General features: G+C 39.4%; 1 protein-coding gene across 1 annotated transcript in view; it reads left to right on the forward strand.

The window, feature by feature from the left end:
* The window catches only part of COL4A3 (collagen type IV alpha 3 chain), a 141824-nt gene extending 118581 nt beyond the window's left edge, over positions 1 to 23243 (forward strand). The window contains exons 36-52 of the mRNA XM_081243313.1: positions 164 to 253; positions 943 to 1082; positions 3529 to 3655; positions 4914 to 4994; positions 5380 to 5478; positions 5753 to 5800; positions 8825 to 9010; positions 9510 to 9640; positions 12836 to 12908; positions 14852 to 14923; positions 15013 to 15138; positions 15996 to 16094; positions 17605 to 17817; positions 18451 to 18628; positions 18756 to 18870; positions 20111 to 20283; positions 20904 to 23243. Of these exons, the coding sequence (XP_081099439.1) occupies positions 164 to 253; positions 943 to 1082; positions 3529 to 3655; positions 4914 to 4994; positions 5380 to 5478; positions 5753 to 5800; positions 8825 to 9010; positions 9510 to 9640; positions 12836 to 12908; positions 14852 to 14923; positions 15013 to 15138; positions 15996 to 16094; positions 17605 to 17817; positions 18451 to 18628; positions 18756 to 18870; positions 20111 to 20283; positions 20904 to 20988 (2036 nt within the window). The 3' untranslated portion in view covers positions 20989 to 23243. The remainder of the gene's footprint in view (positions 1 to 163; positions 254 to 942; positions 1083 to 3528; positions 3656 to 4913; positions 4995 to 5379; positions 5479 to 5752; positions 5801 to 8824; positions 9011 to 9509; positions 9641 to 12835; positions 12909 to 14851; positions 14924 to 15012; positions 15139 to 15995; positions 16095 to 17604; positions 17818 to 18450; positions 18629 to 18755; positions 18871 to 20110; positions 20284 to 20903) is intronic.
* Positions 23244 to 26006: the final 2763 nt, after the last annotated feature.

A 26006-nucleotide genomic window follows, 5' to 3' on the forward strand; every position in this document is an offset into this window, starting at 1 on the left:
AGTCCCTTCCTTATTTGAAGGCATAAATGCAGCTAAACAAGTACCTAAACCAGATGGTCTGGCTGCGCTGGATTCATTCATTTGTGCAAGCAACAAGTGTTTATTGAGCATCTGCTATATCCAGGAACTACACAGAGCGTATGACTATTTATTTGTTCTCAAGACTCCAGAGGAGATCCAGGCAGCATTGGGAATCCTGGTGAGCCAGGGCCACGTGGTGTGCCAGGAAGCATGGGAAACATGGGGGTGCCAGGTAATGCATAATGTCCTGTTACAAGCCTACAACCTCAAGATGGGTCCTAATTCTAGATTTTCTGCGTTGTCATTTTGGTTTTCCACTTGGTAGAAAGTTGGTGTAAAACAACTAGATTTGCTTCTAGACAAATGTACTGTATGCAACCAGAACATGAATGAGAACAAAATAAATATTTACATTGTGTAAAAATCATCCATTAAGACTACCTGTTTTTAGTTTTTTAAGGAACCTCCATACTGTTCTCCATAGTGGGATGTATCAAGTTACATTCCCACCAACAGTGCAAGAGGGTTCCCTTTCCTCCATATCCTCTCCAGCATTTTTTGTTTGTAGATCTTTTTGATGATGGCCATTCTGACCGGTGTGAGGTCATACCTCATTTTAGTTTTGATTTGCATTTCTCTAATAAGCAGGATGGGGGGTGGGAGGGAGGTCCAAGAGGGAGGGGATATATGTATACATATAGCTGATTCACTTCGTTGTACAACAGAAACTGACACAACATTGTAAAGCAATTATACTCTGATTTTAAAAAAATTGAAAAAAAAAGAAAAAGACTACCTGACACATCAGTGCTTCCGAAAAACCAGCTTCTTGAGAGAAAGGTGGTTTGTGCAAAGGTGAGAAGTAGAACCCTTCAAGATCTCTGCCTTTACCGATTTACCTGATTTCTTTCCTAATTTCAGGTACTAAAGGAATGAAGGGAACTATGGGATTCCCAGGTCTAGCTGGAAGACCAGGCCTCCCAGGTACTCATGGTCTCCCAGGAGATAAGGGAGAGCCAGGTTATTCAGAAGGTACAAGGCCAGGACCACCGGGACCAAAGGTATATAGGCCACTGAAGTATTTATGTTTTGGTGGTGGAATGAGCCCCTTTAAATATCAACAAGTATCTGGATTCATTGTGGGCAAAGAAAATTGAAAATACTACTATATTTTCAGACAGTTGTTTGAGCTTTTCTCCCCTCTCTCTATAACTAAGGATGCCTATCACACAACTTCAATTTCTGAGTTTATTCCCTCCAGTTTCAACCCACAAGGAATTTTTCATAACCGACCCTGCAATTTAAGTGTGCTACCAGGAGGAGGCAGTGATCACAAGGCCATACAAGTTGCCAGGGCAGTGTTTGTTTTTCTTGTGCTAAAAGTGGCCAGTCTCTGCTATAGACTCATCTCACACAGCCTTACAAAAATAAATGTTCCAACTTTGTAATAAAAAATACTTGTCTTCTTAAACACAATAAAAGATGTAAAATAAAATAAATTTAGAGCATTATTAAAAAGCAAAACCCAAAAAAATCCTAAGATATATACATTTATCTTTCTTAATTGTTTTCAAAGTTTATTGTCATTGCAATACACAGAAGATTTTCTATCTTGTCACAGTGTTCTCAGCACTTGTGCTCTGTCACCTAGAGACTGGATGCCAAAGCCCTCACTTGTATGTGGTATCATGCAGCAACCAAAGGTTTCAGTGTGGCTCAGCTGTTCTTTTAGGTTTATCTTCTTCCATCCTTTCTGCATATAGCAGTTACACAAGAGCCAGAGCTAGAGCAATAGAGAATAATTAATAGAAATTCCCACAAGCAGGGGTTCTTCACATGGGATTCCATGGATCCCTGGGGAAGCCTATTGATCCAAAGAAGCCCACTAATCTCCTGAAATCGAATGAAAATTGTTTGGATACAGTTTTTCTGTTTTTTTTTTTTTAGAAGGAGTCTGTTATTTTTCATCAGACTTCCAAAAAATATAAAAATCGTTACTTAGGAGACTTTCTCCCTGACTCTCTTTTGAGCCAATAAAACACCACCTTTCCTAAAGATTTCCTCCAGCTGTAAAACAACAAGAAAGAAAACTTTTAGCAACCACAAAGACCCGAGAAAGTAACCCTTTACTACTTGGAGTTCAAACAAATTTCCTTTGCCCTTTATTTTTAACAAGGTCCTCAGAAAACCAGAAAGAGACTCCTTCCACTGAGATTTTTCCTGAGTGAGGAATCATATTTGACTTAATTCACATTCAATTAATGAATAGTTTCATTTAAAGTTTTCATAGGTAACCACAGAAGAAATTTTTTAAACTATGCGTTGAACACAAAATGTGCTGGTTTTATCATGCTGGCAAATCTTAGTAACAGAATAATGAATCTTAGTCAGCTACCATCGAGATTTTGTAAGTTACTATCAAATCCATATGCTCTGGCTTATCATAAAAGTGAAGTACAGATTTAATGAATATTAAGCCATGGGAAGTTTGTGTTTTTGTTTGTTTCTTTTCTTTTTTTTTTTTTTTTTTTTTGCGGTACGCGGGCCTCTCACTGTTGTGGCCTCTCCCGTTGTGGAGCACAGGCTCCAGATGCACAGGCTCAGCGGCCATGGCTCATGGGCCCAGCCGCTCCGCAGCACGTGGGATCCTCCCGGACCGGGGCATGAACCCGCGTCCCCTGCATCGGCAGGCGGACTCCCAACCACTGCGCCACCAGGGAAGCCCTGTTTGTTTCTTTTTTTTACATGTGGTTGACATACATTTATCTGCATGCAGAGTATATGAAGAACACACATCCATTTGTTCTATTTCTTTCTGACCTCTGAGTTAATCATCACAATTTGAAATTATCTGTGTGTGTGATTATTTAGTGTCTATCTCCCACTGGTCTCTAAAGCTCCATGAAGGCAGGGACTGTATCCATCACATATTCGTACATGGTTACTATTATATTCCTGGCTTCTTGGGCACAGGACTCGTGTAGCCACAGAGGTCCCATGCTGACAAGGACTCCATGTTTGGTTTAATGCTCTGCCATTTCTGTCTTCAATTACTTTTTAAAAGTTCTTTTAAAGAGAGCTGCATTTTCGGGCTTCCCTGGTGGCGCAGTGGTTGAGAGTCCGCCTGCCGATTCAGGGGACACGGGTTCGTGCCCCAGTCCGGGAAGATCCCACATGCCGCGGAGCAGCTGGGCCCGTGAGCCATGGCTGCTGAGCCTGCGCATCCGGAGCCTGTGCTCTGCAACGGGAGAGGCCACAACAGTGAGAGCCCCGCGTACAGCAAGAAAAAAAAAAAAAAAAGAGCTGCATTGTCATTTTGCACTGCACCCCACAAATTATGTAGCCATCCTGTCCCCAGCAGCTATCAGGGTGGTAGCACACAGTAGACACTTATCATGAATTGCTAAATAAATAAATACATAAATACAAACCAACGTAGTTTATACTTAATTCTGATCACATATCCTGCTTATATGAGAATTTTAAAGGTGTTTGACTGAATTTAAGGGAGATCCAGGATTGCCAGGTGACATGGGAAAGAAAGGAGATAGAGGGCCACCTGGCACACCTGGACGTCCAGGCCCTGCTGCACCAGAGGGAGTTCCTGGGAATCCCGGAAGCCCTGGCCACCCAGGTGAGCTCTGGGTTTGCAACCCGAAAGCTGCAAGCAAGGAGTGTGGTATGGCCCTTGCCTCCTAGAATAGTAAATGGAAAGCAGTTTAGGCTTTTGTACTACAATTGATTTTATTCAAACCTGATCTTCAAATTCGAAGACACTAAGAAACAGCAAATGAATCACAAGGAGCCCATTTCGGTCGAGTTTGGTGACCTGAAATCTAAAAACCTCCTCCTGTAAACAAAACTTCAGGGGCACTGCCTCAACAAATTCAGCCTAAAGACCTGAAATGTTAGCTTGTTGTCCAACTTCTTATTTGTATTAGTTTTCCAGGGCTTCCAAAGCAAATACCACAGATTGGCTAACTTAGAAATTAATTTTCTCCCAGTTCTGGAGACTGGGAGTCTGAGATCCAGGTGTCGGCAGGGTTGATTTCTTCTGAGGCCTCTCTCGTTAGCTTGTAGGTGGCCACCTTCTCCCGGTGTCTTTCCTCTGTGTGTCTGTGTCCCGATCTTTTCTTATAAGGATATCAGTCATATTGTGTTAGGTACTGCCTTGGTGACCTCATGTTAACTTAATTGCTTCTTTAAAGACCCTATCTGGGAATTCCCTGGTGGTCCAGTGGTTAGGACTCCTCCAGGGGCCTGGGTTCAATCCCTGATCAAAGAACTAAGATCCCACAAGCCGTGTGGCATGGCCAAAAAGAAAGAAAGAAAAAAAAAGACTATAAAGACCGACCTCCAAATACAGTGATATTCTGAAATACTAGGGAGTTAGGACTTCATCATATGCATTTGGGAGCAACCCAATTTAACCCATAGCACTGTTGTTCTGAGAGTTTTGTTGTTGCTGTTTCCAGTTTAAACATTGGCTTGCTTTCTTATTTGCTTGCTATTTGGGTTGAAGTTTTCACTTTGATCAAAAACAACTGCTAAGCCACTGGTTTGCAGCTTCAGGTCTTACCTAAAGACAATATTTAAACTATCTTTTCAAACACGGAAAGGTTCAGTGGCTTTGCCGCTAACTCCCAATTAAAGTAATAAATCAGATATTGAGCGGTCCAAGAGGCTGGGGTATGCACACCTTTGAAAATGATTGGCCATGTCTCTGCTGTGCTTCTCTGGGCAAATAACAACCTGAAGTGACTGGTCGCAGGAGTGCCCCTTGAAGGCCAGCTTGAGCACAGTTGACTGTAAGAACTGACTGTTTCAGCCATTGCTGGAATCATTTATCTTTTGGTTTTCTTTTCTTCCTTCCCCTCTCTCTTCATTTATAGGAAAGCCTGGTCCTGATGGTGATTTGGGGTCTAAAGGAATCAAAGGTTTCCCTGGCTCTCTGGGAATAAAAGGCCCTCCAGGTTCCATTTTTGTACTTTGTCTAGTTCCCTTTTGTGAGGGAAGCATATTTTCTTCTGAGGCTGGAATCTCTGTTTACCGGTAGCTCTGACCCATGGCTACTCCTTAGAAGGTAGCTCCCAGTTACCCAGTCTCCAGACGACAATGCAGAAAAGTGAGGTTAGGTATTTATACGGATCTAATTCAAAGATCAGCTGACCTACACATTCCAAAGTGAAAAATCCTCATGATAGCACTAACCTGTCCATGGTTTTCACTGTGAATTTAGCTTCATATAACTACAGCTCCAAAAAATGAACACATTTTGCAGAATTCCACACATCTGGGGTTCACATTAGGCCACTGATAGGAAGTAGGTCCTCTCTTTGAATGGCTTCTTTTTTCCAGGCCCTCCAGGATTCCCAGGAAATCCTGGACCAGCGGGTGAGAGAGGTAATCAAGGACGTGATGGAATTCCTGGTCCAGCTGGAGAAAAAGGAGAAATAGGTACCGCTTGCTCATCATCTTGGATACACTAGTTTTATTTTTCGTAGAATAATTAGTGTCACTGTAATCCTTCATGGCTCTAGAAATTCTTCCCTGACAGAACTGGGTATGTGAGAATTCTTTCTGTAACCAAAGTGAAATTGACCAAGTGGAATAAATTTTATATACATTGGTCAGTTTCACAATTTATATATAAATACCTATAAATTTTTATATGTATATATAAATTAACTGTATGTATAGAATATTAAAATGCCAAAATTTTCTCTTTCAGGTTTGCTGGGAGCACTTCCAGGCCCAAGAGGGAAACCTGGTCCTCAAGGTGAGCAGTTCTTCCTTCCTGAACCTGGTGATATACATTTCCAAGGACAGAATCTAATTTAATATGCCTGATAGATAAAATAAACTTAGCATACTGAATTAAAGAAGTCCCAGTGGTAACATAGGATATGTATATTCTTAGTGTTCAAGTAAAAATGCTTCATTATTTCCATCACCGCGAAATGAACAAACTAGACACTGTGATCCAATTTTGGAATTTCCTTCCATGAAGGTCTTTAAACATGAAAAAGACTTCTGTATTTGCTCCCATGTCATTAGCATGGTTTAAATGTATCACCTCCTAAAAAGTTGGAGGTGGGGCTTCCCTGGTGGCGCAGTGGTTGGGAGTCCGCCTGCCGATGCAGGGGACACGGGTTCGTGCCCCGGTCTGGGAGGATCCCACATGCCGCGGAGCGGCTGGGCCCGTGAGCCATGGCTGTTGAGCCTGTGCGTCCGGAGCCTGTGCTCCGCAACGGGAGAGGCCGCGACAGTGAGAGGCCCATGTAACGCAAAAAAAAAAAAAAAAAAAAAGTTGGAGGTGGAATTGATAGCTTCTCAAGGAGTTTCCTCTCCCTGCTCTTCTGAGATGCAGTAATAACACTAATCCTTTCCCACCTTGTTATCTTCATAGGTCTGATTCCAACCCCCAGAGCCAGCTTGTGGCTCAGGTTACTGTTTAGTCAGGGATTCCCAGTAACTCTCTCAGCATCTCAGACACGGCAACTTAGTGAATATGTCATTCAAAGAATATACAAGTTTTTGTCTGACAGACTGCCAGTCTGGATTTCTCATGCCAGTGTTTTATAAGATAAGCAGCTTCTTTTAACTTTTTCCATTTTGTATAGAAACCTGCCAGAAGCAATACTAGATTGTTTGCACCTTTTATTGACCCTTCTCAGCCATAGGTCCTGTAGGTAGGAGTATTTTCTTAGCAAAGATGCCTAAGCCCAGTGACGGCCTCTGGATATTAATGCTCAAGAGAACCAGCAAAGAGTAGCCTGATGCTACAGAGAAACTCCACAGGGCAAGAACTGCTCTGACCTACCAGCTCAACTGTGAAAGCAGACAAGAGCCGTTCTTTCCCGTTTCTGGATGATACAATAGTCGTTCTGGTTGAGCTCAATGTCCGCACGCGTCTCTCAGACCCTTCCCTCCCTCGTGAACATAAAGGCTTTTCATAGCCTCGTTTTAGAATTATGGTCAAAAGGGGAGTTTCTGTTCCTTTTCCTAGGCTAAGCTCACAGTGTAACCATGTGTAATGAGGACACTTCAGCATTTAATTGGAAATAAAATTTGATACCAAGCGATCAACTTCTTAAATTAAAAAGCCTTTAAAAACAACAAATATGGGAACAGATGTATATGTATGACTGATTCACTTTGTTATAAAGCAGAAACTAATTAAAAAATTAAAAAAAAAAAACAAAAAAAAAACAAATAGCCTAATTATGAAAGTAAATGATTATGCACCTCAGTCCCTCTAGGATAAATAAATTTGGAGATGAGGTAATTGATACTTGGAAGGTATGAATCCTTTTAATTAGTTTTAATTCTCCCAAATCCTAAAAAGACATCATATTGTAAAACAAGGAAGCATCTTCATGGACGTGGAATATACAACTCAAGACAGCATCTTGGTGCCTCAGACCATTGCCAGACCCTGTTGTACAATTACAGCATTTCAGAGCTTGAAGAGAGCTGAAATCATCTAAATACTTTCTTTTAACAGTATAAATTGCAGGCATAAAAAAGCTAAAGAACATGATAGACAAAGGGCTAGATATTCAATAGTCATCAGTTTTATTTTCATCATCCCCCTAAGGCTTCCCTGCGTAATAAATAACTTCCCAAGCCCCTTCCTGTGCCACCAGCCTCCTCCTCACTTGTCCTTCTTCCTTCCCTCTGTCTCCCATTTTCATGCCATTTACCACTTCTAGAATAACACAAAGATGGGAGAGAAGAGGGAGAGGTTATTTTCAATTCATATAACATCTTCCATTTATGAACATCAAAGCACGATTTCTTGAAAGTTCTCTGAGATGAAAAATATTAGTATTAAGTTGTGACCTTTTGCAAGATCTTCTTTGGTAAATCCAAACCTCTCACCACATTTGTCCCTTCCAGACTAGTGTTTGTGTGACTAGTGTTTGTGTTATGGAGGAGAAATAACCAGAGGACAGAATGGGGATGGCAACTTTGTCGTTCCTTTTTCTGGGTTTGTCTGGGCAACACTTTAAATGCACAAACCAGCCATGAAGTTTAGCTTTTTTTTTTTTTTAATGTATGTATGTATTTATTTATTTACTTTTGGCTGCTTGGGTCTTTGTTGCTGCACGCGGGCTTTCCCTAATTGCAGCGAGCGGGGGCTACTCTTCGTTGTGGTGCGTGGGCTTCTCATGCAGTGGCTTCTCTTGTTGCAGAGCACGGGCTCTAGGCGCGCAAGCTTCAGTAGTTGTGGCTTGCAGGCTCAGGATTAGTTGTTCCGCGGCATGTGGGATCTTCCCGGACCAGGGCTCAGAACCCTTGTCCCCTGCGTTGGCAGGCGGATTCTTAACCACTGCGCCACCAGGGAAGTCCCGATGTTTAGCTTTTTAGTGCTCTATTGAATTATCAGTGATTGAATAATGTCATTGTAATTAGATATCACCAGGTAATAATGATTATGGCTTACATGGACAGAATACTTTGAAGCTTACACCATGCTTTTCCATCTGTGTATTCTCTCACTTGATATTTAAAACACTGAGTTAAGTCAGATATCACCTTCATTTTTTAAATAAGAAAACGGAGACTTGTAACAGTGAAGAGAATTTATCAGGATCAAACAGCTAGTTGGAGTCAGGACTGAGTCTAGTCTAGACCCAGTCCTTGTAGACCTGTATCTCTTTTGTCAGCCACTTAAAAAAAATTATCTTGTGGAGCTTAACACCTTTCATCAAAGTGTCTACATTATTAGAGATAACCACAAACTATAACACCAAATATAGGGGCATTACAGAAACTTATCAGGTGTTTTTCTTTGCAGGAGCCAAAGGAGACAGGGGAGTCCCCGGCTTGCCGGGCCTCCCTGGCAGGAAAGGGCCAGTGGGAGATGCTGGGCCTCGAGGGCCCATGGGCATGACAGGACCTCAAGGGCCACCAGGCTTTCCTGGTTCAATCATCCCTGGCCAAAAAGGAGATCGAGGTCCACCTGGCAGAAGAGGAAACCCAGGTAGAGGATCTACTTCTAAATAAGATGAAAGAATGAAAGTAACATTTGATGTCTTTCAGTCTTCTCGTGACCATCTCGCTTCTTTTCCCCTCTGGTCTTCTCTGTCTTGCCATGCCCATCTGTCCTCACATGGGGTGCAGTAAGGCTGTTGGTGTTGAGGCAGAGGGACCTGTTTGAAAAATTAGTACATACCAAATTAATGAGCCTGGAAGAGAGAGATGCATCCATTCATCAATATTTATTGAGTTCCTACTCTGTATAAGGTACTGGGTTAGACATAGACCCTGCTCTAACAGACCATCATCAGGGAGAAGCAGTTCCTGCCTTGTGCCAGGCACTTGGCTGGCATTATCTCATTCACAATCCTGTCACACCCCACGAGGCAAAGTATGTTCAGTGTAACGATAAAGTGCAGAGTTTGCTCTTCATTCAAAAGGGTAACTGACAGAACCTGCGAGGCCCCCGAGTGGCAATACTGACAGGCTTTTTGTGAATTCAGGTGAGCCTGGTCCCCCTGGATCTCAAGGGAGGCCCGTAGAAGGCATAAAAGGAGACAAGGGATTTATGGGCCAGCCTGGCCCAAGAGGTCCACCTGGAACTGTAGGAGACGTGGGACCACCAGGTCATCCGGTAAGTGTGGAAAATTATTTTGACGTCTTAGATTCTTCTAAATCGATTGCCAGAATCAGATGTAACTGGAGGCAACAAAAATTTCCCACTTGTGGTGCTTCTGTGTAGTGCACCCCAAAAAAGATGGAGTCCACAAGGTTCAAAGAATCAAAGAATCTTAAGAGTTGGACAGATTTGGTCTCCAAGAGGCCTCTGAAAGTTTGGTCCATATGGGCCCCTTCTCTATGTCATTCCCGACCTTTCCTTGTTTAGACTCTGAACAGTTCTAGATGACAACATAATTTTTCTCTATTAATATGCTTTCAAAATTATCTTTGCCGGGCTTCCCTGGTGGCGCAGTGGTTGAGAGTCCGCCTGCTGATGCAGGGGACGCGGGTTCGTGCCCCGGTCCAGGAGGATCCCACATGCCACGGAGCGGCTGGGCCTGTGAGCCATGGCCACTGAGCCTACGCGTCCGGAGCCTGTGCTCCACAACGGGAGAGGCCACAACAGTGAGAGGCCTGTGTATCATGCAAAAAAAAAAAAAAAATTATCTTTGCCATCAAATGTCTATTTATTTTCTCCCCATGACATACCTTCCAGTATTTGTAAATAGCTGCCATTTCCTTCTATTTTCTCTCCCAATAAATACATGGTTTTTTTTTTCTCAAATTCAGTTTAAGATGTCATCAGCTCTGCCTCTATTCTGAATATATCTTAGTTTGTCAATACCTTAAACATGCAGCCCCTGGGACAAACACCTTACAGGAGTAAGAACTCAGTACCCCACGGAGTAGAGGATGGAAGAGTCTCACTATCCTGAACATTCTGTTTTATAATCCAACCTAAAATTCCACATGAGCTGTTTGGCAGCCTCATTACCACACAATCATCACACATTGAGCTTATAGTCAACGAAAGACCTTGTGTCTTTTCCTCATGAACTGCTACTAAGTTTTCTCCATTACTTTTATTTTTATTTTTATTTTTGGCTGCGTTGGGTCTTCCTTGCTGCACGCGGGCTTTCTCTAGTTGCAGCGAGTGGAGGCTACTCTACGTTGCGGTGCATGGGCTTCTCACGGCGGTGGCTTCTCTTGCTGCGGATCACGGGCCCTAGGCACGCTGGCTTCAGTAGTTGTGGCACGTGGGCTCAGTAGTTGTGGCTCGCGTGCTCTATGGCACAGGCTCACTTGCTGTGGCTCACGGGCTTAGTTGCTCCACGGCATGTGGGATCTTCCTGGACCAGGGCTGGAACCTGCATCGCCTGCATTGGCAGGCGGATTCTTAACCACTGCGCCACCAGAAAAGCCCTCTCCATTATTACTTTTTGCCTTGTCTATTTGTGTACTTGCGACATAAGGGCAGAACTTTCACATTTACCTTTCTTAGTTATCATCTTGTTCCTTCAGGCTCATGTTTCCAGCCTATTAAGATCTCTCAATTTACAGCATCTCACTCAACACTATGGCCACCTTCCCTAGCTTTCTCTTAACAGCATATTTGACAAACCTGATCCCTCTGTGTACATCAAATTCTTGGAAACTAATGAGGAAATCGGTTATGTCATAGATGTTCTGTGCTTCCTTGTGATGGATAATGAGGTTCTTCGGCATGGCTTCTTGTCAGGAAACATGTTACACTCTCTTAAGCTCTCTTGGTATTTGGTTTCCAGAATCTACCTTTTTAAAACTTTTTTTTAAGTGAGATGTTTGCCCAACTCCAGTCTTAGGTATTTCTCATGCTCTCCGTGATTCTTTGAAAGTGGCAAACACTAATCCTATGATCACACTGAAAGTCCTTCCAAGGACACTGGGATGTGGAAAGTCTGGTTTGGAAATGCGATCTCTCTTAAATCCCCTGTGCCTCCAAGGTTAGTCTAGGCTTCTGCATTTGCGCTTGAAAGAAAATTCTTCTTGATGGATATCTGAACTGACTCCTTGCCCTTAACTGCTCTCTCCTTTCAGGAAGCAGCTTCTTCTCCACCCTCGGGCAGGGCCTGGCACCAGAGCTTCCTCCCTGGTTATCTTTACCTCTGGAGAACAGGCCAGGCTTCAGAAGCCTGAGACTCCTTGATCACATGGTTGTTTTCTCTCTCTCCCTTTTTTTTCTTTTTTTTTTTGCGGTACGAAAGCCTCTCACTGCTGTGGCCTCTCCCATTGCGGAGCACAGGCTCCGGACGCGCAGACTCAGCGGCCATGGCTCACGGGCCCAGCCACTGCACGACATGTGGGATTTTCCCGTACCGGGGCACGAACCCGCGTCCCCTGCATCGGCAGGCAGACTCTCAACCACTGCACCACCAGGGAAGCCCTCTCCTCCTTTTTTAACCTCACACCACCTTATCTAAGAAGTAGGATTGTTCTTTCATTCATCTTCTAGCTCCAAAGACAGCAGGCTGAAAGACCAGTTTTGTTATTGTTGGCATTTTTCATGACCTTCAATTCATTGTTTTCAAGTAATATCATTCTGTCTCATTCATCTGGACGGTATAAGAGTAGATGCAATATACAGTGTGACATAGAACTCTTTTCAGAAGCCCTGTTCCCTCCCCTCTCCTCCGATGGCCTTGCTTGAGCATCTCATGGTCACAACAGCAATTAGTCTGAGCCTCATAAAGAGGGAGCATCTCTGTCCAGTCAGATCACTGCATCTTTGCCAAACGTGCATGTTAAAACTCCCCTGTCAACCCCTCCATGCTCCCATCCCTGGAACCTTTACTTCTATCACTCTGATCAGAGTAAGTTATAACTCTGATGGCTCAGTTAGAATGATGGTGGGTGCTACAATTCAACAGCAACTCTGTTGCCTTTGCAAGAATTACAAATACAAATTATAATTTTCAGCCTGGCAATCTGGTACCTATTCTTCCTGAAAGATCTTCAAATACTGGGCAGTTCACTTTAGAATACAGAATATCCAATTGTACCCAATACTCACACCAACATACATTAACATGAGAAGTTATGTTGGCTCTTGGGCTTAAGGGTAGTTTTTACTTCTTTCTTATTGAAAATGATAGTCGTAAGGTAAGGTAGTTGGCACAGGAGTTACGGGAGGTGAAATACTGGATTGGAATGTAAAAATGATGTCTGACAACTTCAACTCATTCTGACCCAACATAGTATTATATCCTATATGCTTTAAAAAAAAACCGTAATGAGTATTGTGATTTTAAAAATATGTCTGTGGTTCTGCTCTTTCTTACTTAAAATATAGGGAGCACCAGGTGCCCCAGGTCTGCCAGGGGTCAGAGGTGATCCCGGATTCTATGGATTTCCAGGCATAAAAGGTACTGTTTTTGTGCACTACTCTTTGGATGCAAAGACAATGACCATGATTCATATTTTAGGGTACACAAATGTTTACTGAACCCCTACGGTCACCTCAGACAGTTGGGGTACAAATAGGACCTCAGTATGAACGAAGAAGGAAGACTCCACCAGCACACAACCCCAGGGGCCTTAAAAATTAAACCATACCTTAAGGATGGAAACTATAGAAAAACTCAAAACAGAAACAGTTTAAAGTGGTTACCTTTGAGAGTACTGATGTGTGTCGGGCTGGGGGATAAGGAACTACGTCAGTAGCAACAGTATTGCTTTGAATGGTTTATTTTACTTTGTGCATGTGTGATAATTTTAAGAAGCTGAAAATCGAAAAGAATATTCACCAAGCTGATAATGGGGATGGGTAAGTAAATTTTTATATGCAGATTCAAGCACTTGTTTTTTTATGGGGCACATGTATTATGTTTTTAATCAGAGAAGATATGTAATTTGGAGATTTTAAGTTTAAAATGTTCATACACATAAATTTAAACTTCAGCTTTCAGAAAATAATTCTCAAATCTTCCATAAGGGTGCTATGGCCTCAAATGACATTTTGAATATTGGATTTGTTGTCTTAGCTGGTTAAATCCACTGGTATTGTTTTGTGTGTGCAGGGAATCTATTATCGTAGACTAAATAGATGCTACACAAGAATTTCAACCAAAGTGAACAAAACCATGTTTCTGTGAAAGACAAACTTTTCCAGGTCTGAGGGAGGACAAGCTGGAGTTTAAAGAGAGCCTTTTCAATGCTTTCAACCACTGGCTCTTCAAGGAGCAAAATAGCAAAGAAGAAATCAAAGCAAGTGATTCTGAGGAGTCTCCCTAGAGACTGGGTTAGTGAATAATGTCAGACAGCCTGGGGAAAACGTGTGCACCTGCCACTGCCCCGAGTCTCAGAACAGGAGGAGCTAAGACTTGAAAACTTATAGAAAGGCCCTACCAGAAATATTTTGGTGAAATATTTACATGTATATAGAGGGAAGATTCGTAAAATCAGTTCTTTGGAACATGTTCCCTGAAACACATTCAATTAGTCTCTTAGATTCCAGAGTAAGACTATCTGTCATCTGGCACTACCTATGAGTTTGCACTTCTTTATTTGGAAATTTTTAATCCCCAAAGGGAAAAATACTTAGGCCTCTTCTGGTAGATGTAAGCAAATGTTAACACTATCCTCAAGTTCTGATATCTAGTGGATAATTTATAGTGTAGTTGCCAGTTAGCTTTGGGTAATATAATTGTTTTATTATATTTCTGCTATGAATATCATGTTTAGTATTAAGTTCTTTCTAAGTAATCAGATGTAATGTCTACATTTTGTCAAGATTTTTTAAAAGAGAATATTTCTCCAAATCGATGGTTCTTGGTAACATTTCATTCATGTCAAAGACTGTTTGGGAGAGAAATCTTACCACTTTGATAGTTTACGTCAAAGTAGATATTCTATATGAGCTCATGAGAGTTCCTAACATAACTAACTTTGGGCTACTAGTAAAGCTAGAGTAATAAGCTGAGAAAGTAGATAACTATTGACAACCAATATAATTCACTAGGAAGTGCTAAAATCGGTTTTAATGTCACTTCATATTTTACCTTAAATATTAAATTGAATTGGTTTCTGAACTTAAAAAGTGAACTCTTAGGAATGCTTCCCCTTCAATGCGAAAATACTAGCTCTTAATGCCTACTTCTAGAATATATTTTTAATAGACATTAAACATGGCTAATTGGGTCCAAATAAAATTCCACAATCCACACGAATATAACTAAGTTGCAGCCATTGTCACAGAACTCATAACCTCTGGTCATAACTCCCATTATCTAGAGTCGACCATCAACCTAAAGAGCTAGGAAACCCATTGTTCTATGTGGAATCACATTGCCTTTTTATTTTTTTTAAGGGGAGAAGGGTAATTCAGGATTTCTGGGACCAAGTGGACCTCCAGGGCGAATTGGGCCAAAAGGACCACCTGGTAAATATTATTTCTTTAGTATTGCTGTCCATGAAGAAACAGTAACTCATCAGGAAAGCCATCATCTTCTTATATGTTCATGTCAATAGGTGTACGTGGAGACCCTGGCACAGTGAAGATCATCTCCCTTCCAGGAAGCCCAGGCCCATCTGGCCCAGCTGGAGAACCAGGGATGCAAGGAGAACCTGGGCCCCCGGGGCCACCGGGAAACTCAGGTGTGGAACTGGCAGCATTGACTGGGATCACTAGGAAGCAGTTGAACCAAAATACCTGTAAAGAGCTTTGGAAACAAATGATACAACTTCACAAAATGTTACACATTACAGTGTTTTTAATAATCAGCTTTAGCATTGAGCTCATTTTACTCTTGACCAGCAAATAAAACTCCTTTTGAATCTATTGAAAACTGTTGTGTATAGTATAAACTTGAACAAATACACTTTAGGAAACTCAGGATTTTCTTGGTTAAGGTAAAAGTATGAAGTCTATCTTCTCTGACAACTGTCAGTCTTAGAGTTCTGACTATTTATAAATGATTGCCCAAATAAACCTGAGTTTCAGGTATTTATACTTTTCTAACAGTTTGTACAGTACCTGGAAGTAGTAGTAAATGCAAATGTATGCTTAATATTATGAAATATTTTCAAAATATTGGTTCATGGAAATTGAACTAACCCTTTTTTATAGTCTTAGCATATTGTAATAGACTTCTGAATGGAATTGTTCTGTTCTACGTTTGCCTGAATCACCTGGGATATAAGAGGGATATGATTTATTACTTTGATCAATACGAGGACATAGTGAATTCTGGAGCAGCATAAATCAAAATGGTAGCACAATTTTAAACTGCTGTATTTCATATACTCCTAGTTCATTTTTCAGGATTTTTTTCCCCCCTGGGAAGTAGGGTGTAACATGTTGGATGACCAACTGTCCCAGTTTGCCCAGTCTGTTCTCTTTGCAGGACTTTTATTGCTGAAACTGTAGAAGTCTTGGGTAAACTGGGATGGTTGGCCAACCTGCTTTTTTTTCTATATGATCCATTCAATACAATGTTGTTTTTTTTGCCTAGGACCCTGTGGGCCAAGAGGTAAACCAGGCAAGGACGGACTACCAGGAACCCCTGGACCAATTGGAGAAAAAGGCAACAAAGGTTGTAAAGGAGAGCAAGGTAAACAAACAGCTGGCTGTTCTCCTTCACTGAAGGAGAGCTATTACCCATATATATACAGGGAAAGGAGCCTTGTTCAAATTTGTGACTATAAGATCTAGATCTAGATCTTTCAATTTGTGTTGTGCAGATTAGACTAAAAGCCGGGGCGAAATGTTCTTTCGGAAGAAGACAGAAAATCAAGAGTTACTGGAATAAACCATTCTTCCTATCTGTTAACTGGGCAAATGTACTTCAGATTTTTAACCTGAGGACACATAGGCCTAATGAAACACCAATTCTATTTTCAGAAAAGCGGATACTGTGTACTTAGTTGATAATATCTACTTGTAAGAGTAGCACCTAAGTACATAGTTGGAAAAACATTACCTTGATATGAATAGAAGAGCGACTTAGTATCCCTATTTAGGAAAGCTGTCTTTTAACTTTGCCATTCTTGAATACTAACTCAACAACTCATGTGCGTGTCCCAAAAAGGGGCCTCTTTAAGTACTTTAGTCTGAACATAAACTTATGTGTGTCAATTTGATATGCCTGGGTCAAAACTTACCTTCTGCAAAAGTTTCAAAAGCACCTTTCTAGAAAATACCCAGCTCTCCAAATCTTATTTTTTAGGATTGCTGACTTTGTTAAAGTAAGAGAAAAGTCTAAATGTGATTTCAAATTCATTGACATATGCCCAGATCTACTAGAATACAACTGTAAAGACTAGAGATTTGTCTTTAAATATAATGCTAACTAATAATATTAATTGTAATATTAACTGCATAATCACTCATGACTTAGTATTGTCCTGAGTGCTTTAAAACATTTAAAACATTATTAATCATTCGACTTTCCTTAAAAATGTGTTTTTCAAAATGGTAAAAAATAAAACTCTTATTAATAATCCCATAAATTTAAAAACTTTACTGACCAAGTCTGGGTTACAGAATGGAGCCAAAGCAAGAGCAAGGCTACTACAACACAAACTGTGCTGAGAATTATTCACTAGTAGACAGAGTTCATCTTGATGTCAGGCACCACAGGGCAATACAAAGATGAAAACCTGACCTCAAAAGACTCATCATCAGATATACACAAATATCTATCGTAAGAGGCATTTGTAATAAAATAGTCAGCATTTAAGAATATTCTTTGGCTTTTTTTTTTTTTTTTTTTTTTTTTTTTTGCAGTATGCGGGCCTCTGACTGTTGTGGCCTCTCCCGTTGCGGAGCACAGGCTCCAGACGCGCAGGCTCAGTGGCCATGGCTCATGGGCCCAGCCGCTCCACAGCATGTGGGATCTTCCCAGACCGGGGCATGAACCCGTGTCCCCTGCATCAGCAGCCAGACTCTCAACCACTGCACCACCAGGGAAGCCCCTTTGGCCATTTTATAAACCATTATTCTTTAGGACTCCTTTCTGTATTTGAGGCTTAATAAATATATATAAACATTAAATTAGTATTTTGGAAAAACAAGTTTGAGGTTTCATTTGTGTTGCAATGTGTATAATGTGTTTTTTAAAGGACCGCCTGGATCCGATGGCCTGCCAGGCTTGAAGGGGAAACCTGGAGACACTGGACTACCTGCAAGGAGGACAATGATGAGGGGCTTTGTCTTCACCCGGCACAGCCAGACCACGGCGGTTCCCTCCTGTCCAGAAGGGACAGAACCACTCTATAGTGGGTTTTCTCTTCTCTTTGTACAAGGAAATGAACAATCCCATGGACAGGACCTGGGTAATGCCCTCGTTCTCATTTCTAGCTACTTTGTTCCACATGCAGACTCTACATTTGTATGGCATGGGGTACTTCCCTCTGAAGTTAAGTATAAACAACCTGAGTATCTCACAGCACTTTTTAAAGAGAGTAAATAAGACGTTGGCCTGTCTAATATTCATTCCGGAATGTAAGCTCTAGAAGGAGCCTGGCTCATGAATGTCAATCTAGTTCATCCTGTGCAACGCAAAGACTTTTTCACTAAAATACCTGTCTGCTTTATAATCTTCAAAGTAACATCTTTTCTAAAGCTTTGTCTGTTTATTGGCCAGCATATACATATGAAGAACTGGGAATACTTTGAAGCAGACATTTTTCTAAGCAACCTCTGCTAGTCCTCAAATTCTAGACTGATGAGAAACGGCCACAGGAAGCGTTCAAGGTGGAAGAATGAAGGAGGATTGCTTTCCCTATTGGATCTTTAATTTCTATCAGTATTAAAACTTTTCAATCACGCATTTTGTAAATAACTCTTTTGTGTTGTCTTTCTCCAGTTTTTGCCATAGGTTGTGTTTTAATTAGCCTCTATCTAGTAATGATAATCAAAATAATTTGAAGTTACTGAAAGTGACACCCAGTCTGATGTTTTATTAGGAACTCTTGGCAGCTGCCTGCAAAGATTTACTACAATGCCATTCTTATTCTGCAATATCAATGATGTATGTAATTTCGCATCTCGAAATGATTATTCATACTGGCTGTCAACACCAGCTCTGATGCCCGTGGACATGGCTCCAATTACTGGCCAAGCCCTGGAGCCTTATATTAGCAGGTAAAATCCCAATCCCTTCGTTTTGTGATGAGAGCAGTTGAATCACTTCGTTTGTAATGGAATGTAAGGCAGCACGTCATGGTGCAGAAAGTGGCGATGCCGCCATCTTCTTTGTTTTGTGTTACAGATGCACTGTCTGTGAAGGTCCTGCAATTGCCATAGCTGTTCACAGCCAAACTACTGATACCCCCTCATGTCCTCCTGGCTGGATTTCTCTCTGGAAAGGATTTTCTTTCATCATGGTAAGGAGAAAAGGAACAGTAAATTCATAGTAAAGATAATCTGTAGAATCTTACATTGGGCTGGATGAGATGTGGCCCCCAGGAATGATTTTGCTTGACATCAATATGCACAATCTGCTGTGGATATTTGCTTGAAAATCTGCAAATATACTTTTTTTTACTTCAAGTAAGTTGTTCTTTGGTAAATAATGGAGCATTTAAAAAAACAGACTTCTCAGAAAGAGACTACCCACAAATTCTAAGTAAGACATTTAAGTGAAGAGTAGCTACCATATTGGTACTAGAATGCCTTTTTAAAAAAATGTGGCAGCTGTTTTATATATCCTCCAAAAGCCTTCTGAAAACCCTGCAAGGTAGTTTCTATCATCTACAGTTTTACAAGTAAGAATGAAGTAAAGAAATTTCCCCAGGGTCTCACAACTAGTAAGTGGTAAAACTGGGATTTGAACCTGAGCCTGTCTGCTCCAAAATCTTTGTGCCTTATACTGTGACCCTTTGAAGTACCTATGAAGATGGGAACTAAAAGAAACAGCCTTTTAAAGAAAAATTCCCGAGATGTAAGTACTAAATGAAGAAATCTAGGGATTAACATTTGTGATTCTGATACCTGCACAAACGTGGCTAGTGGTCATTCATATTCTGTGTAACATCATTTATGATATGCTATTCCCCCTTCTTTACTCACAGATGTCCATTCATTCAATCATTAATTCAACAAATATTTATTTAACACCTACTATGTGCCTTGACCATTCTAGGTACTAAGGATACTGGCAGTGAGCCAAAGTTCCTGCTCTCATGGAGCTTATATCCTAGTGATAGACATATAAGCAAGAAGACAAAATAACAATAATAGTAATGAGTTCAGGTGGTGAACAGTCAGTCCTAGGAAGGAAATAAGGCAAGATAAGGGGAGAGACTGATAGGGATGAAGTCAAGGAAATCTTTTTGGAGGTTATATTTAAGCAGACCCCTGAATGACAAGAAAGAACCAGTCAGACCTGGGGAAAAGAGCATTCCAGGCAAAATAAATAGCTTTTATTTTATTTTTGATGACTATCCTTCAACTTGGAAGGTAGCTGGAGTGTTAGTAAATTTGGGTAAAGAAGCACAAGAGGTTTAATTCATCCTTTCTGGGGTTTTTTCTTACTGTCTTCTATTACAAAAAAGAAAATTTTAGAGCATTGAAAATGTGAGCAGTATGCAAAGAATTCTTATTTGGATACTTTTATTATGATAGTTCACAAGTGCAGGTTCAGAGGGCGCTGGGCAGGCACTGGCATCCCCCGGCTCCTGCTTAGAAGAATTCCGAGCCAGTCCATTTATAGAATGTCATGGAAGAGGAACATGCAACTACTATTCAAATTCCTACAGTTTCTGGTTGGCTTCATTAGACCCCAAAAGAATGTTCAGGTAACTATTCAAAGTCAAGTTTAATCTGATGACTCAATTGCATAACTATTCAAAGGTTGCCTATGTTAGATTTTCATGCCCTGTGTGTTGATGTACTCACATCTAAAAAATCTCCCCATGCCAATAAAATCCTGTCTAGCCTGTTTAGCCAATAAAATCCGTTTACAAGTGGTCTAGAGTCAACAAGTAGCCATGGTTTGTGCTACTGTACCAATAAAGACCAAAAAAAAAAGTGATTTTTTGTTATCACTAAATGTATTTAATATTTATATATGAATTTATAGACTACTGAATGAAACTATCAATACTAAATGATCTGCTAATCTTAATTTACTGTATTGAAAGACTTGTGAGTAATACAGAGTATTAAAAGGATAGGAGTAGTTTTTATTTCAGAAAAAAATGATCTGTAGGTTTGCACCTGCAAGTTGCTGCTAAATACAACTAAAATGCTGACATAGATACCTTTTCAGAAATATACCTCCCTATAATAAAGTTTAGATGAGCTACAATATTCATTAATAAAATTCGAACCCAGGAAGTATTTCCCTTTTATCTATAAATTGATGAAACTTTTTGTGGGCTTTTTTTTTTTGGTTTTATTTTGTTTTTTATTTCAGGAAACCTATTCCATCAACTGTGAAAGCTGGGGAGTTAGAAAAGATAATAAGTCGCTGTCAGGTGTGCATGAAGAGGAGACATTGAAGAAATAAAGAAAAAATAGAACTGTGACTTTTCATCCTAAATAACCAAGTAATGATAAAGAACATGCAGTTATTTAAGTATTTTTCTCTAACTGAACAATATCGCCCTATGATGGCTTAGTACAAAGTTTCTATTTGTTTCCCCACACAACAAAGCATTCTTTTAAGTTAGTTCTGTGATACTGCTCTCTAAACCTGTACTGTGTCAAAGTTCCCTAACTCAAGGCAGTAGGCTTTTCACAAAATATCACTGAAATTGTATTCCATTTGTATCCAATGCACTAAGTAAATTGGTGACTGTATAAAGTTTGATGCTACAAGTTAAGAGCTATTTGGTCTACTGGATTCCCAGGATTTGCTCCCCTTCTATTCCAGTCTTTGAGACTCAGGGAGGCTAAATCTGTTTTAGATTGCCCAACCACCCGCTTCCTAAAGCTTTAGACCCTGGGTAGGGAAGGGGATGGAGACAAGTGGAATACTAGACCATCATGAATAAACTGGACTTTCAAACCTGGTGAGTAACCTAAGGCCTAAGGGAACCGGAATTGAACTGAGGTTCATGGATTTTTCTAGTGCTTTTTCAAACATACCCAAGACTATGGCCAAAAGGGGGTTGCTCTGAGTGGAATCATAATAACCTTGGAAATACTGTCTTTTTTTGGTTTACATTTTTTAAAAGATATTTTTGTTTGTCCATTGAATTCATTTCACTGCAGCAATATAGCTTGCTTATATTCAAATAGATACAATTTTTACCCTAGTGAATTAATTACATCCACACAAATAACAAGGACACTACTTCCTAGATGTGCACTTTATCCCTATCCCTATAAATCTTGGTGCATACCTTATAAAATAGTAGTTCAGCAATCCACAGAAGAACTTAAGTCAATTGTTAGCTAATCAGGCTCAGAATATTTTTCCTTTGCTCTAAATATTCCATTTAAACTGGGTGTTCAGAGATTTATTCCCTTGTTAACTATCTAATTCTTCCTTTGTAAAAACATGTTTTTGATATTATATATTCTTACAAACCATTGAAAGAGTCCATTGTGTAAAAATCTTAATGTACAAACTGTATAATTTGGCAGTTGTATGTCAAATATTCTTCCTGATCCACCTAGGTGGAGTTGGTGGTGCTGATATTTAAATTCAGGTTATTGCTTCAGCCTCAGTTACTCTGTAAGTGAAGATGTGACCCCAGAGGACAGCACAGACTGTGACCATGATTGACATCCTTCACTGCTCATGTGACTACTGTCAAGCCATTTTTACATTTAAACTGAGAAGTGCATTTTACTTAGATTATTTACTTAGACTCATTTTTTTTAGACTCATCTTATACTAAGACTTCTTTTGCTCTAAAAATATCCTACTCTCTTAATTGTACTATCACGGCATAGGGCTAGCTGATCTCCACAAACCCTGTGTAGGTCAGCAATTCTCAAAATGTGATCTCTAGACCAGCAGCATCAGCAGTATCTGGGTACTTGCCATAAGTGCAAATTCAAGGGCTCACCCTAGACCTTTAGAATCAGAAAGTCTGGGGGTAAGGCCCAGAAATCTGTGTTTTAACAAACCCTCCAGGTGATTTCTGATTGGGAAGAACTGCTCTAGGCAAACACTTCAGAAACAGTTCTACAGACAGTTACCAGGTACAGCTGGCTACTATTGCTCCATCCATGCCTCTATTTAAAGTCCAAAATCACAAATGACTTTAAGATCATCTAATTTTACTAATAAGTAAATGCCCTATACTGGTGCTAATGCCAAATGACTGGCCTCTGCTTGTCCCCAGGCCTCCATCTTTTCTTGCCCTCTTATCAGTATTTAACTTCTGAGGAAGACAAGTGATGCTAAAACCTTAAATTCCAATGAAACCATATTAACAGTTGCTCAGTCCCACTTCTAAGACTGAGCATTAAAACATAGTTCATGTGTATTCCTTTCCAGATACCTATCAGTAGTTTATAAGGTTATGAAGATTTAACTTTGTAGATAAATGTAAATAACTTGTTTCTTTTAAATTTCGGGCTTCAACTTTGGAATTTCACAGTGTGCTGAAATAGTGGATTTCTCAGAGGTCTTTTTGCAAGATAAACGTTATTAAGTAACTTATTTATAAAAGTATTACAATAATTCTAAATTTGAATTTTATTGCTAATTTAACTTACAAAGATTTTTCTATGCATCCAATGTAACTTACTGCTACTAAACTTAATTTAATATTTAGTCTATAACCAGATGAAATATATTGAATATTTTATATTATATCTTGACAAAATTACAATGTTGTAATGTACTAATACTTCTGTAATTACAGCTTAAATATTATTTTATTGTATTGTCTAAGAATAAAATTGAAAAAATTATATCTGGTCTTATTTTTTTCAAAATGTAAACAAAATTTTTTGGATTGCAAAAACAGTATATGTTCACTGTAAAAACAACAGCAATTATGAAGAAGAATATAAAAATTGCCATGATCTAACCCTCACCCCCACTCAAGAAAATTAAGTTATTATCCTTCCAGACTTTTTTCTTGTAAATATATTTTTAAACAAAAATGGAATAAAAAGCATGCTGTCTTGAAACTAAATTTTTTAATCAAACTTAATACACTGTGGACATATTTTCACATCAATAGATAAGAACTAATCATTATTTACATGAATTTCCTACATAAATCAATGAATTGATGGACATTTATTTTAGTTTTATTATGGACATATTATACACATTTTATCTTACATTTGTCCAATTATTTACTCAGGATAAATCTCTAGGAGGAAAACTGCAGAATCAAAGGACTTGAAATCTTAGGCCTTTGAGAGAAAGAGAGAGAGAGAGAGGGATACACATATATATATGTACATATATATATATACATGTATATATATATATATATATGTACATGTATATATATATATGTACATATATATATAAATGTTCTCCAGGAACATTGCTAGAATTTCCAGTTGCATCAACACAATGTAATGAAAACACCCATCTCCTTATAATTTTATCAATACTGGATATTCTTTTGTAATTTTGCCTGTCTCATTTTAATTTACATTTTGCTCATTACCAGTGAGGCTGAATATTTATCACTTTAAATTAGTATCTGGGTTTTTTAATTTAGTATATTTAATTAATGCATGGTTTTTTGTGGGTTTTTTTTTTAACTGTGAAAGGCCTAATCATATCTTTATCATTTCCTATTGAGATATTTAAGTTTTTACAAATCAATAGGAAAACATACAGATTACAGAAGTTATGGGTCATATATTTTGATAAATGTTTCCCGTTTATAATGCAAATACTCCTTATTCAAGGAAAAATATTTATAAAATTTCAAAGGTAGAAAATTGGTAAAGATGAATGCCTTTAATACACAAAATCTTAACTCTCATAGGTAAGAAATTTTGGGGCCATGTTAAGTGACAATAAAGATATAATCAAAGGAAAAAACAGAAAGAATGAATAGTGATGCTGGGTAATAATTCTAAGAAAGCCAAGAAAATTGTTGCTCAAATAAATATTTAGAAACACTCTCATAATTGGCACAAAAAATCTAATTTGAAAACATTTTGAGTCAAAAAATATACTCATCTATTTTAATGAACTTATTTTTACTGCTGACAAGTAGAACAATGAGTGCTGTGTTTGAGTTCATTCTCTCTACTTATAAGCCTGTTTAAAAAGAAAAATCTTGATCAGTCTCTAAGGGATTCTTTGCAACTTACTGACAGGGCACTTGCGGAACACTAAGAGTGCCTAATTCACCTCACCCTAATCCCAGCTCTGCTTACTGGAAACTAAGAGACAACCAAACACAGGAGGAAACGTAACTGATTTTGAATAACCAGGCTCAACTTAAACGTTCAGATAAATATGACCCTCTCTAGGTTTTTGGAGGCTCTATGGTGTTTCTAAAAATGTTAACACTGCTCAAAACCTTTTTAGAACTATTGCTTTGGAATTAGCTTTAATTCCAATTTATCAGTCAAACAGGGAAATAGATCTCATTACTTTAAACCCAAGACCTACAACATGCTCAATATGGCTGCTCCATGAAGATAGAGAGATGAGTGAGATAAAGACCTTGGTCTCAAACATGGAACTTATCATCTGGTAAGGGAAAATAAAGCAAATACATAGATAATTATAATACTGAACAGAATATGACAAGTACTGTAAGAGTCAACAAACAGTGGTTCAAAAGTTGGAGGCCTCAGGAAATCATAAGAGAGAGGACATTTTAGGTGGTCCTTTAAGGGCAGTTAGGATTTCAAGAAACAGAAGGTGATCAGAGGCAGTATGGCATTCTAGGTGGCAGAAATAGCATAGATAAAAGTAAGTACTTAGGAAAGCATAAAGCAATCTCAGAGAACAATTAATGGTCAAGAATATATGGAATATATACATATATATCATATACACACACAAAAACACACAGGGAGTGGTAAATAAAGTGGCATAGCAGGAGGTGAGGGCCATATTAGGGTTTAGAACACCAAGGTGAACTTGCACATCTTTGGTTGGCATTAGAGACCCACTGAAGATTTTGAGCCAAAGAGTAGAATGATCATACAAATGGTAACATGGAAGATCCAATATTTCATATACTATCCTCCCAGTTTCAAGTGTTTTTAAAAATTACTGTACTGCTGTATGGACATTTGAATTTGTGGAGAACTGTAAGTCATCAATTTCTTTTCGTATTTGGGGCTTCAAATTTGGGATGTCTTTGTCACAAATTGTAAAAATAGGTTCTTTGTGGATCCAATATCCAGGAATAATTAGAGAAAGAAAAATATTGGAAATGGGGAGGCCACTTAAAAGGGTAACAGTCCAGATGATTGGTAATGGTCTCGTAGCGGGAAGAGAAATAACAGAGAAAGTGGACAGTTAGCCTCGAGGTGGGAGAATATAAAGGATGGAGGACAGTGAAAGGTGATTTCAGAATCTTGAACCTTGGTGACTGGAAAAAATATCTTGCCATCGACTGAACAAGGA

The sequence above is a fragment of the Mesoplodon bidens genome (genome assembly GCF_964165515.1).
Source record: "Mesoplodon bidens genome assembly, chromosome: 8".
In the NCBI taxonomy this organism is placed as follows: domain Eukaryota; kingdom Metazoa; phylum Chordata; class Mammalia; order Artiodactyla; family Ziphiidae; genus Mesoplodon; species Mesoplodon bidens.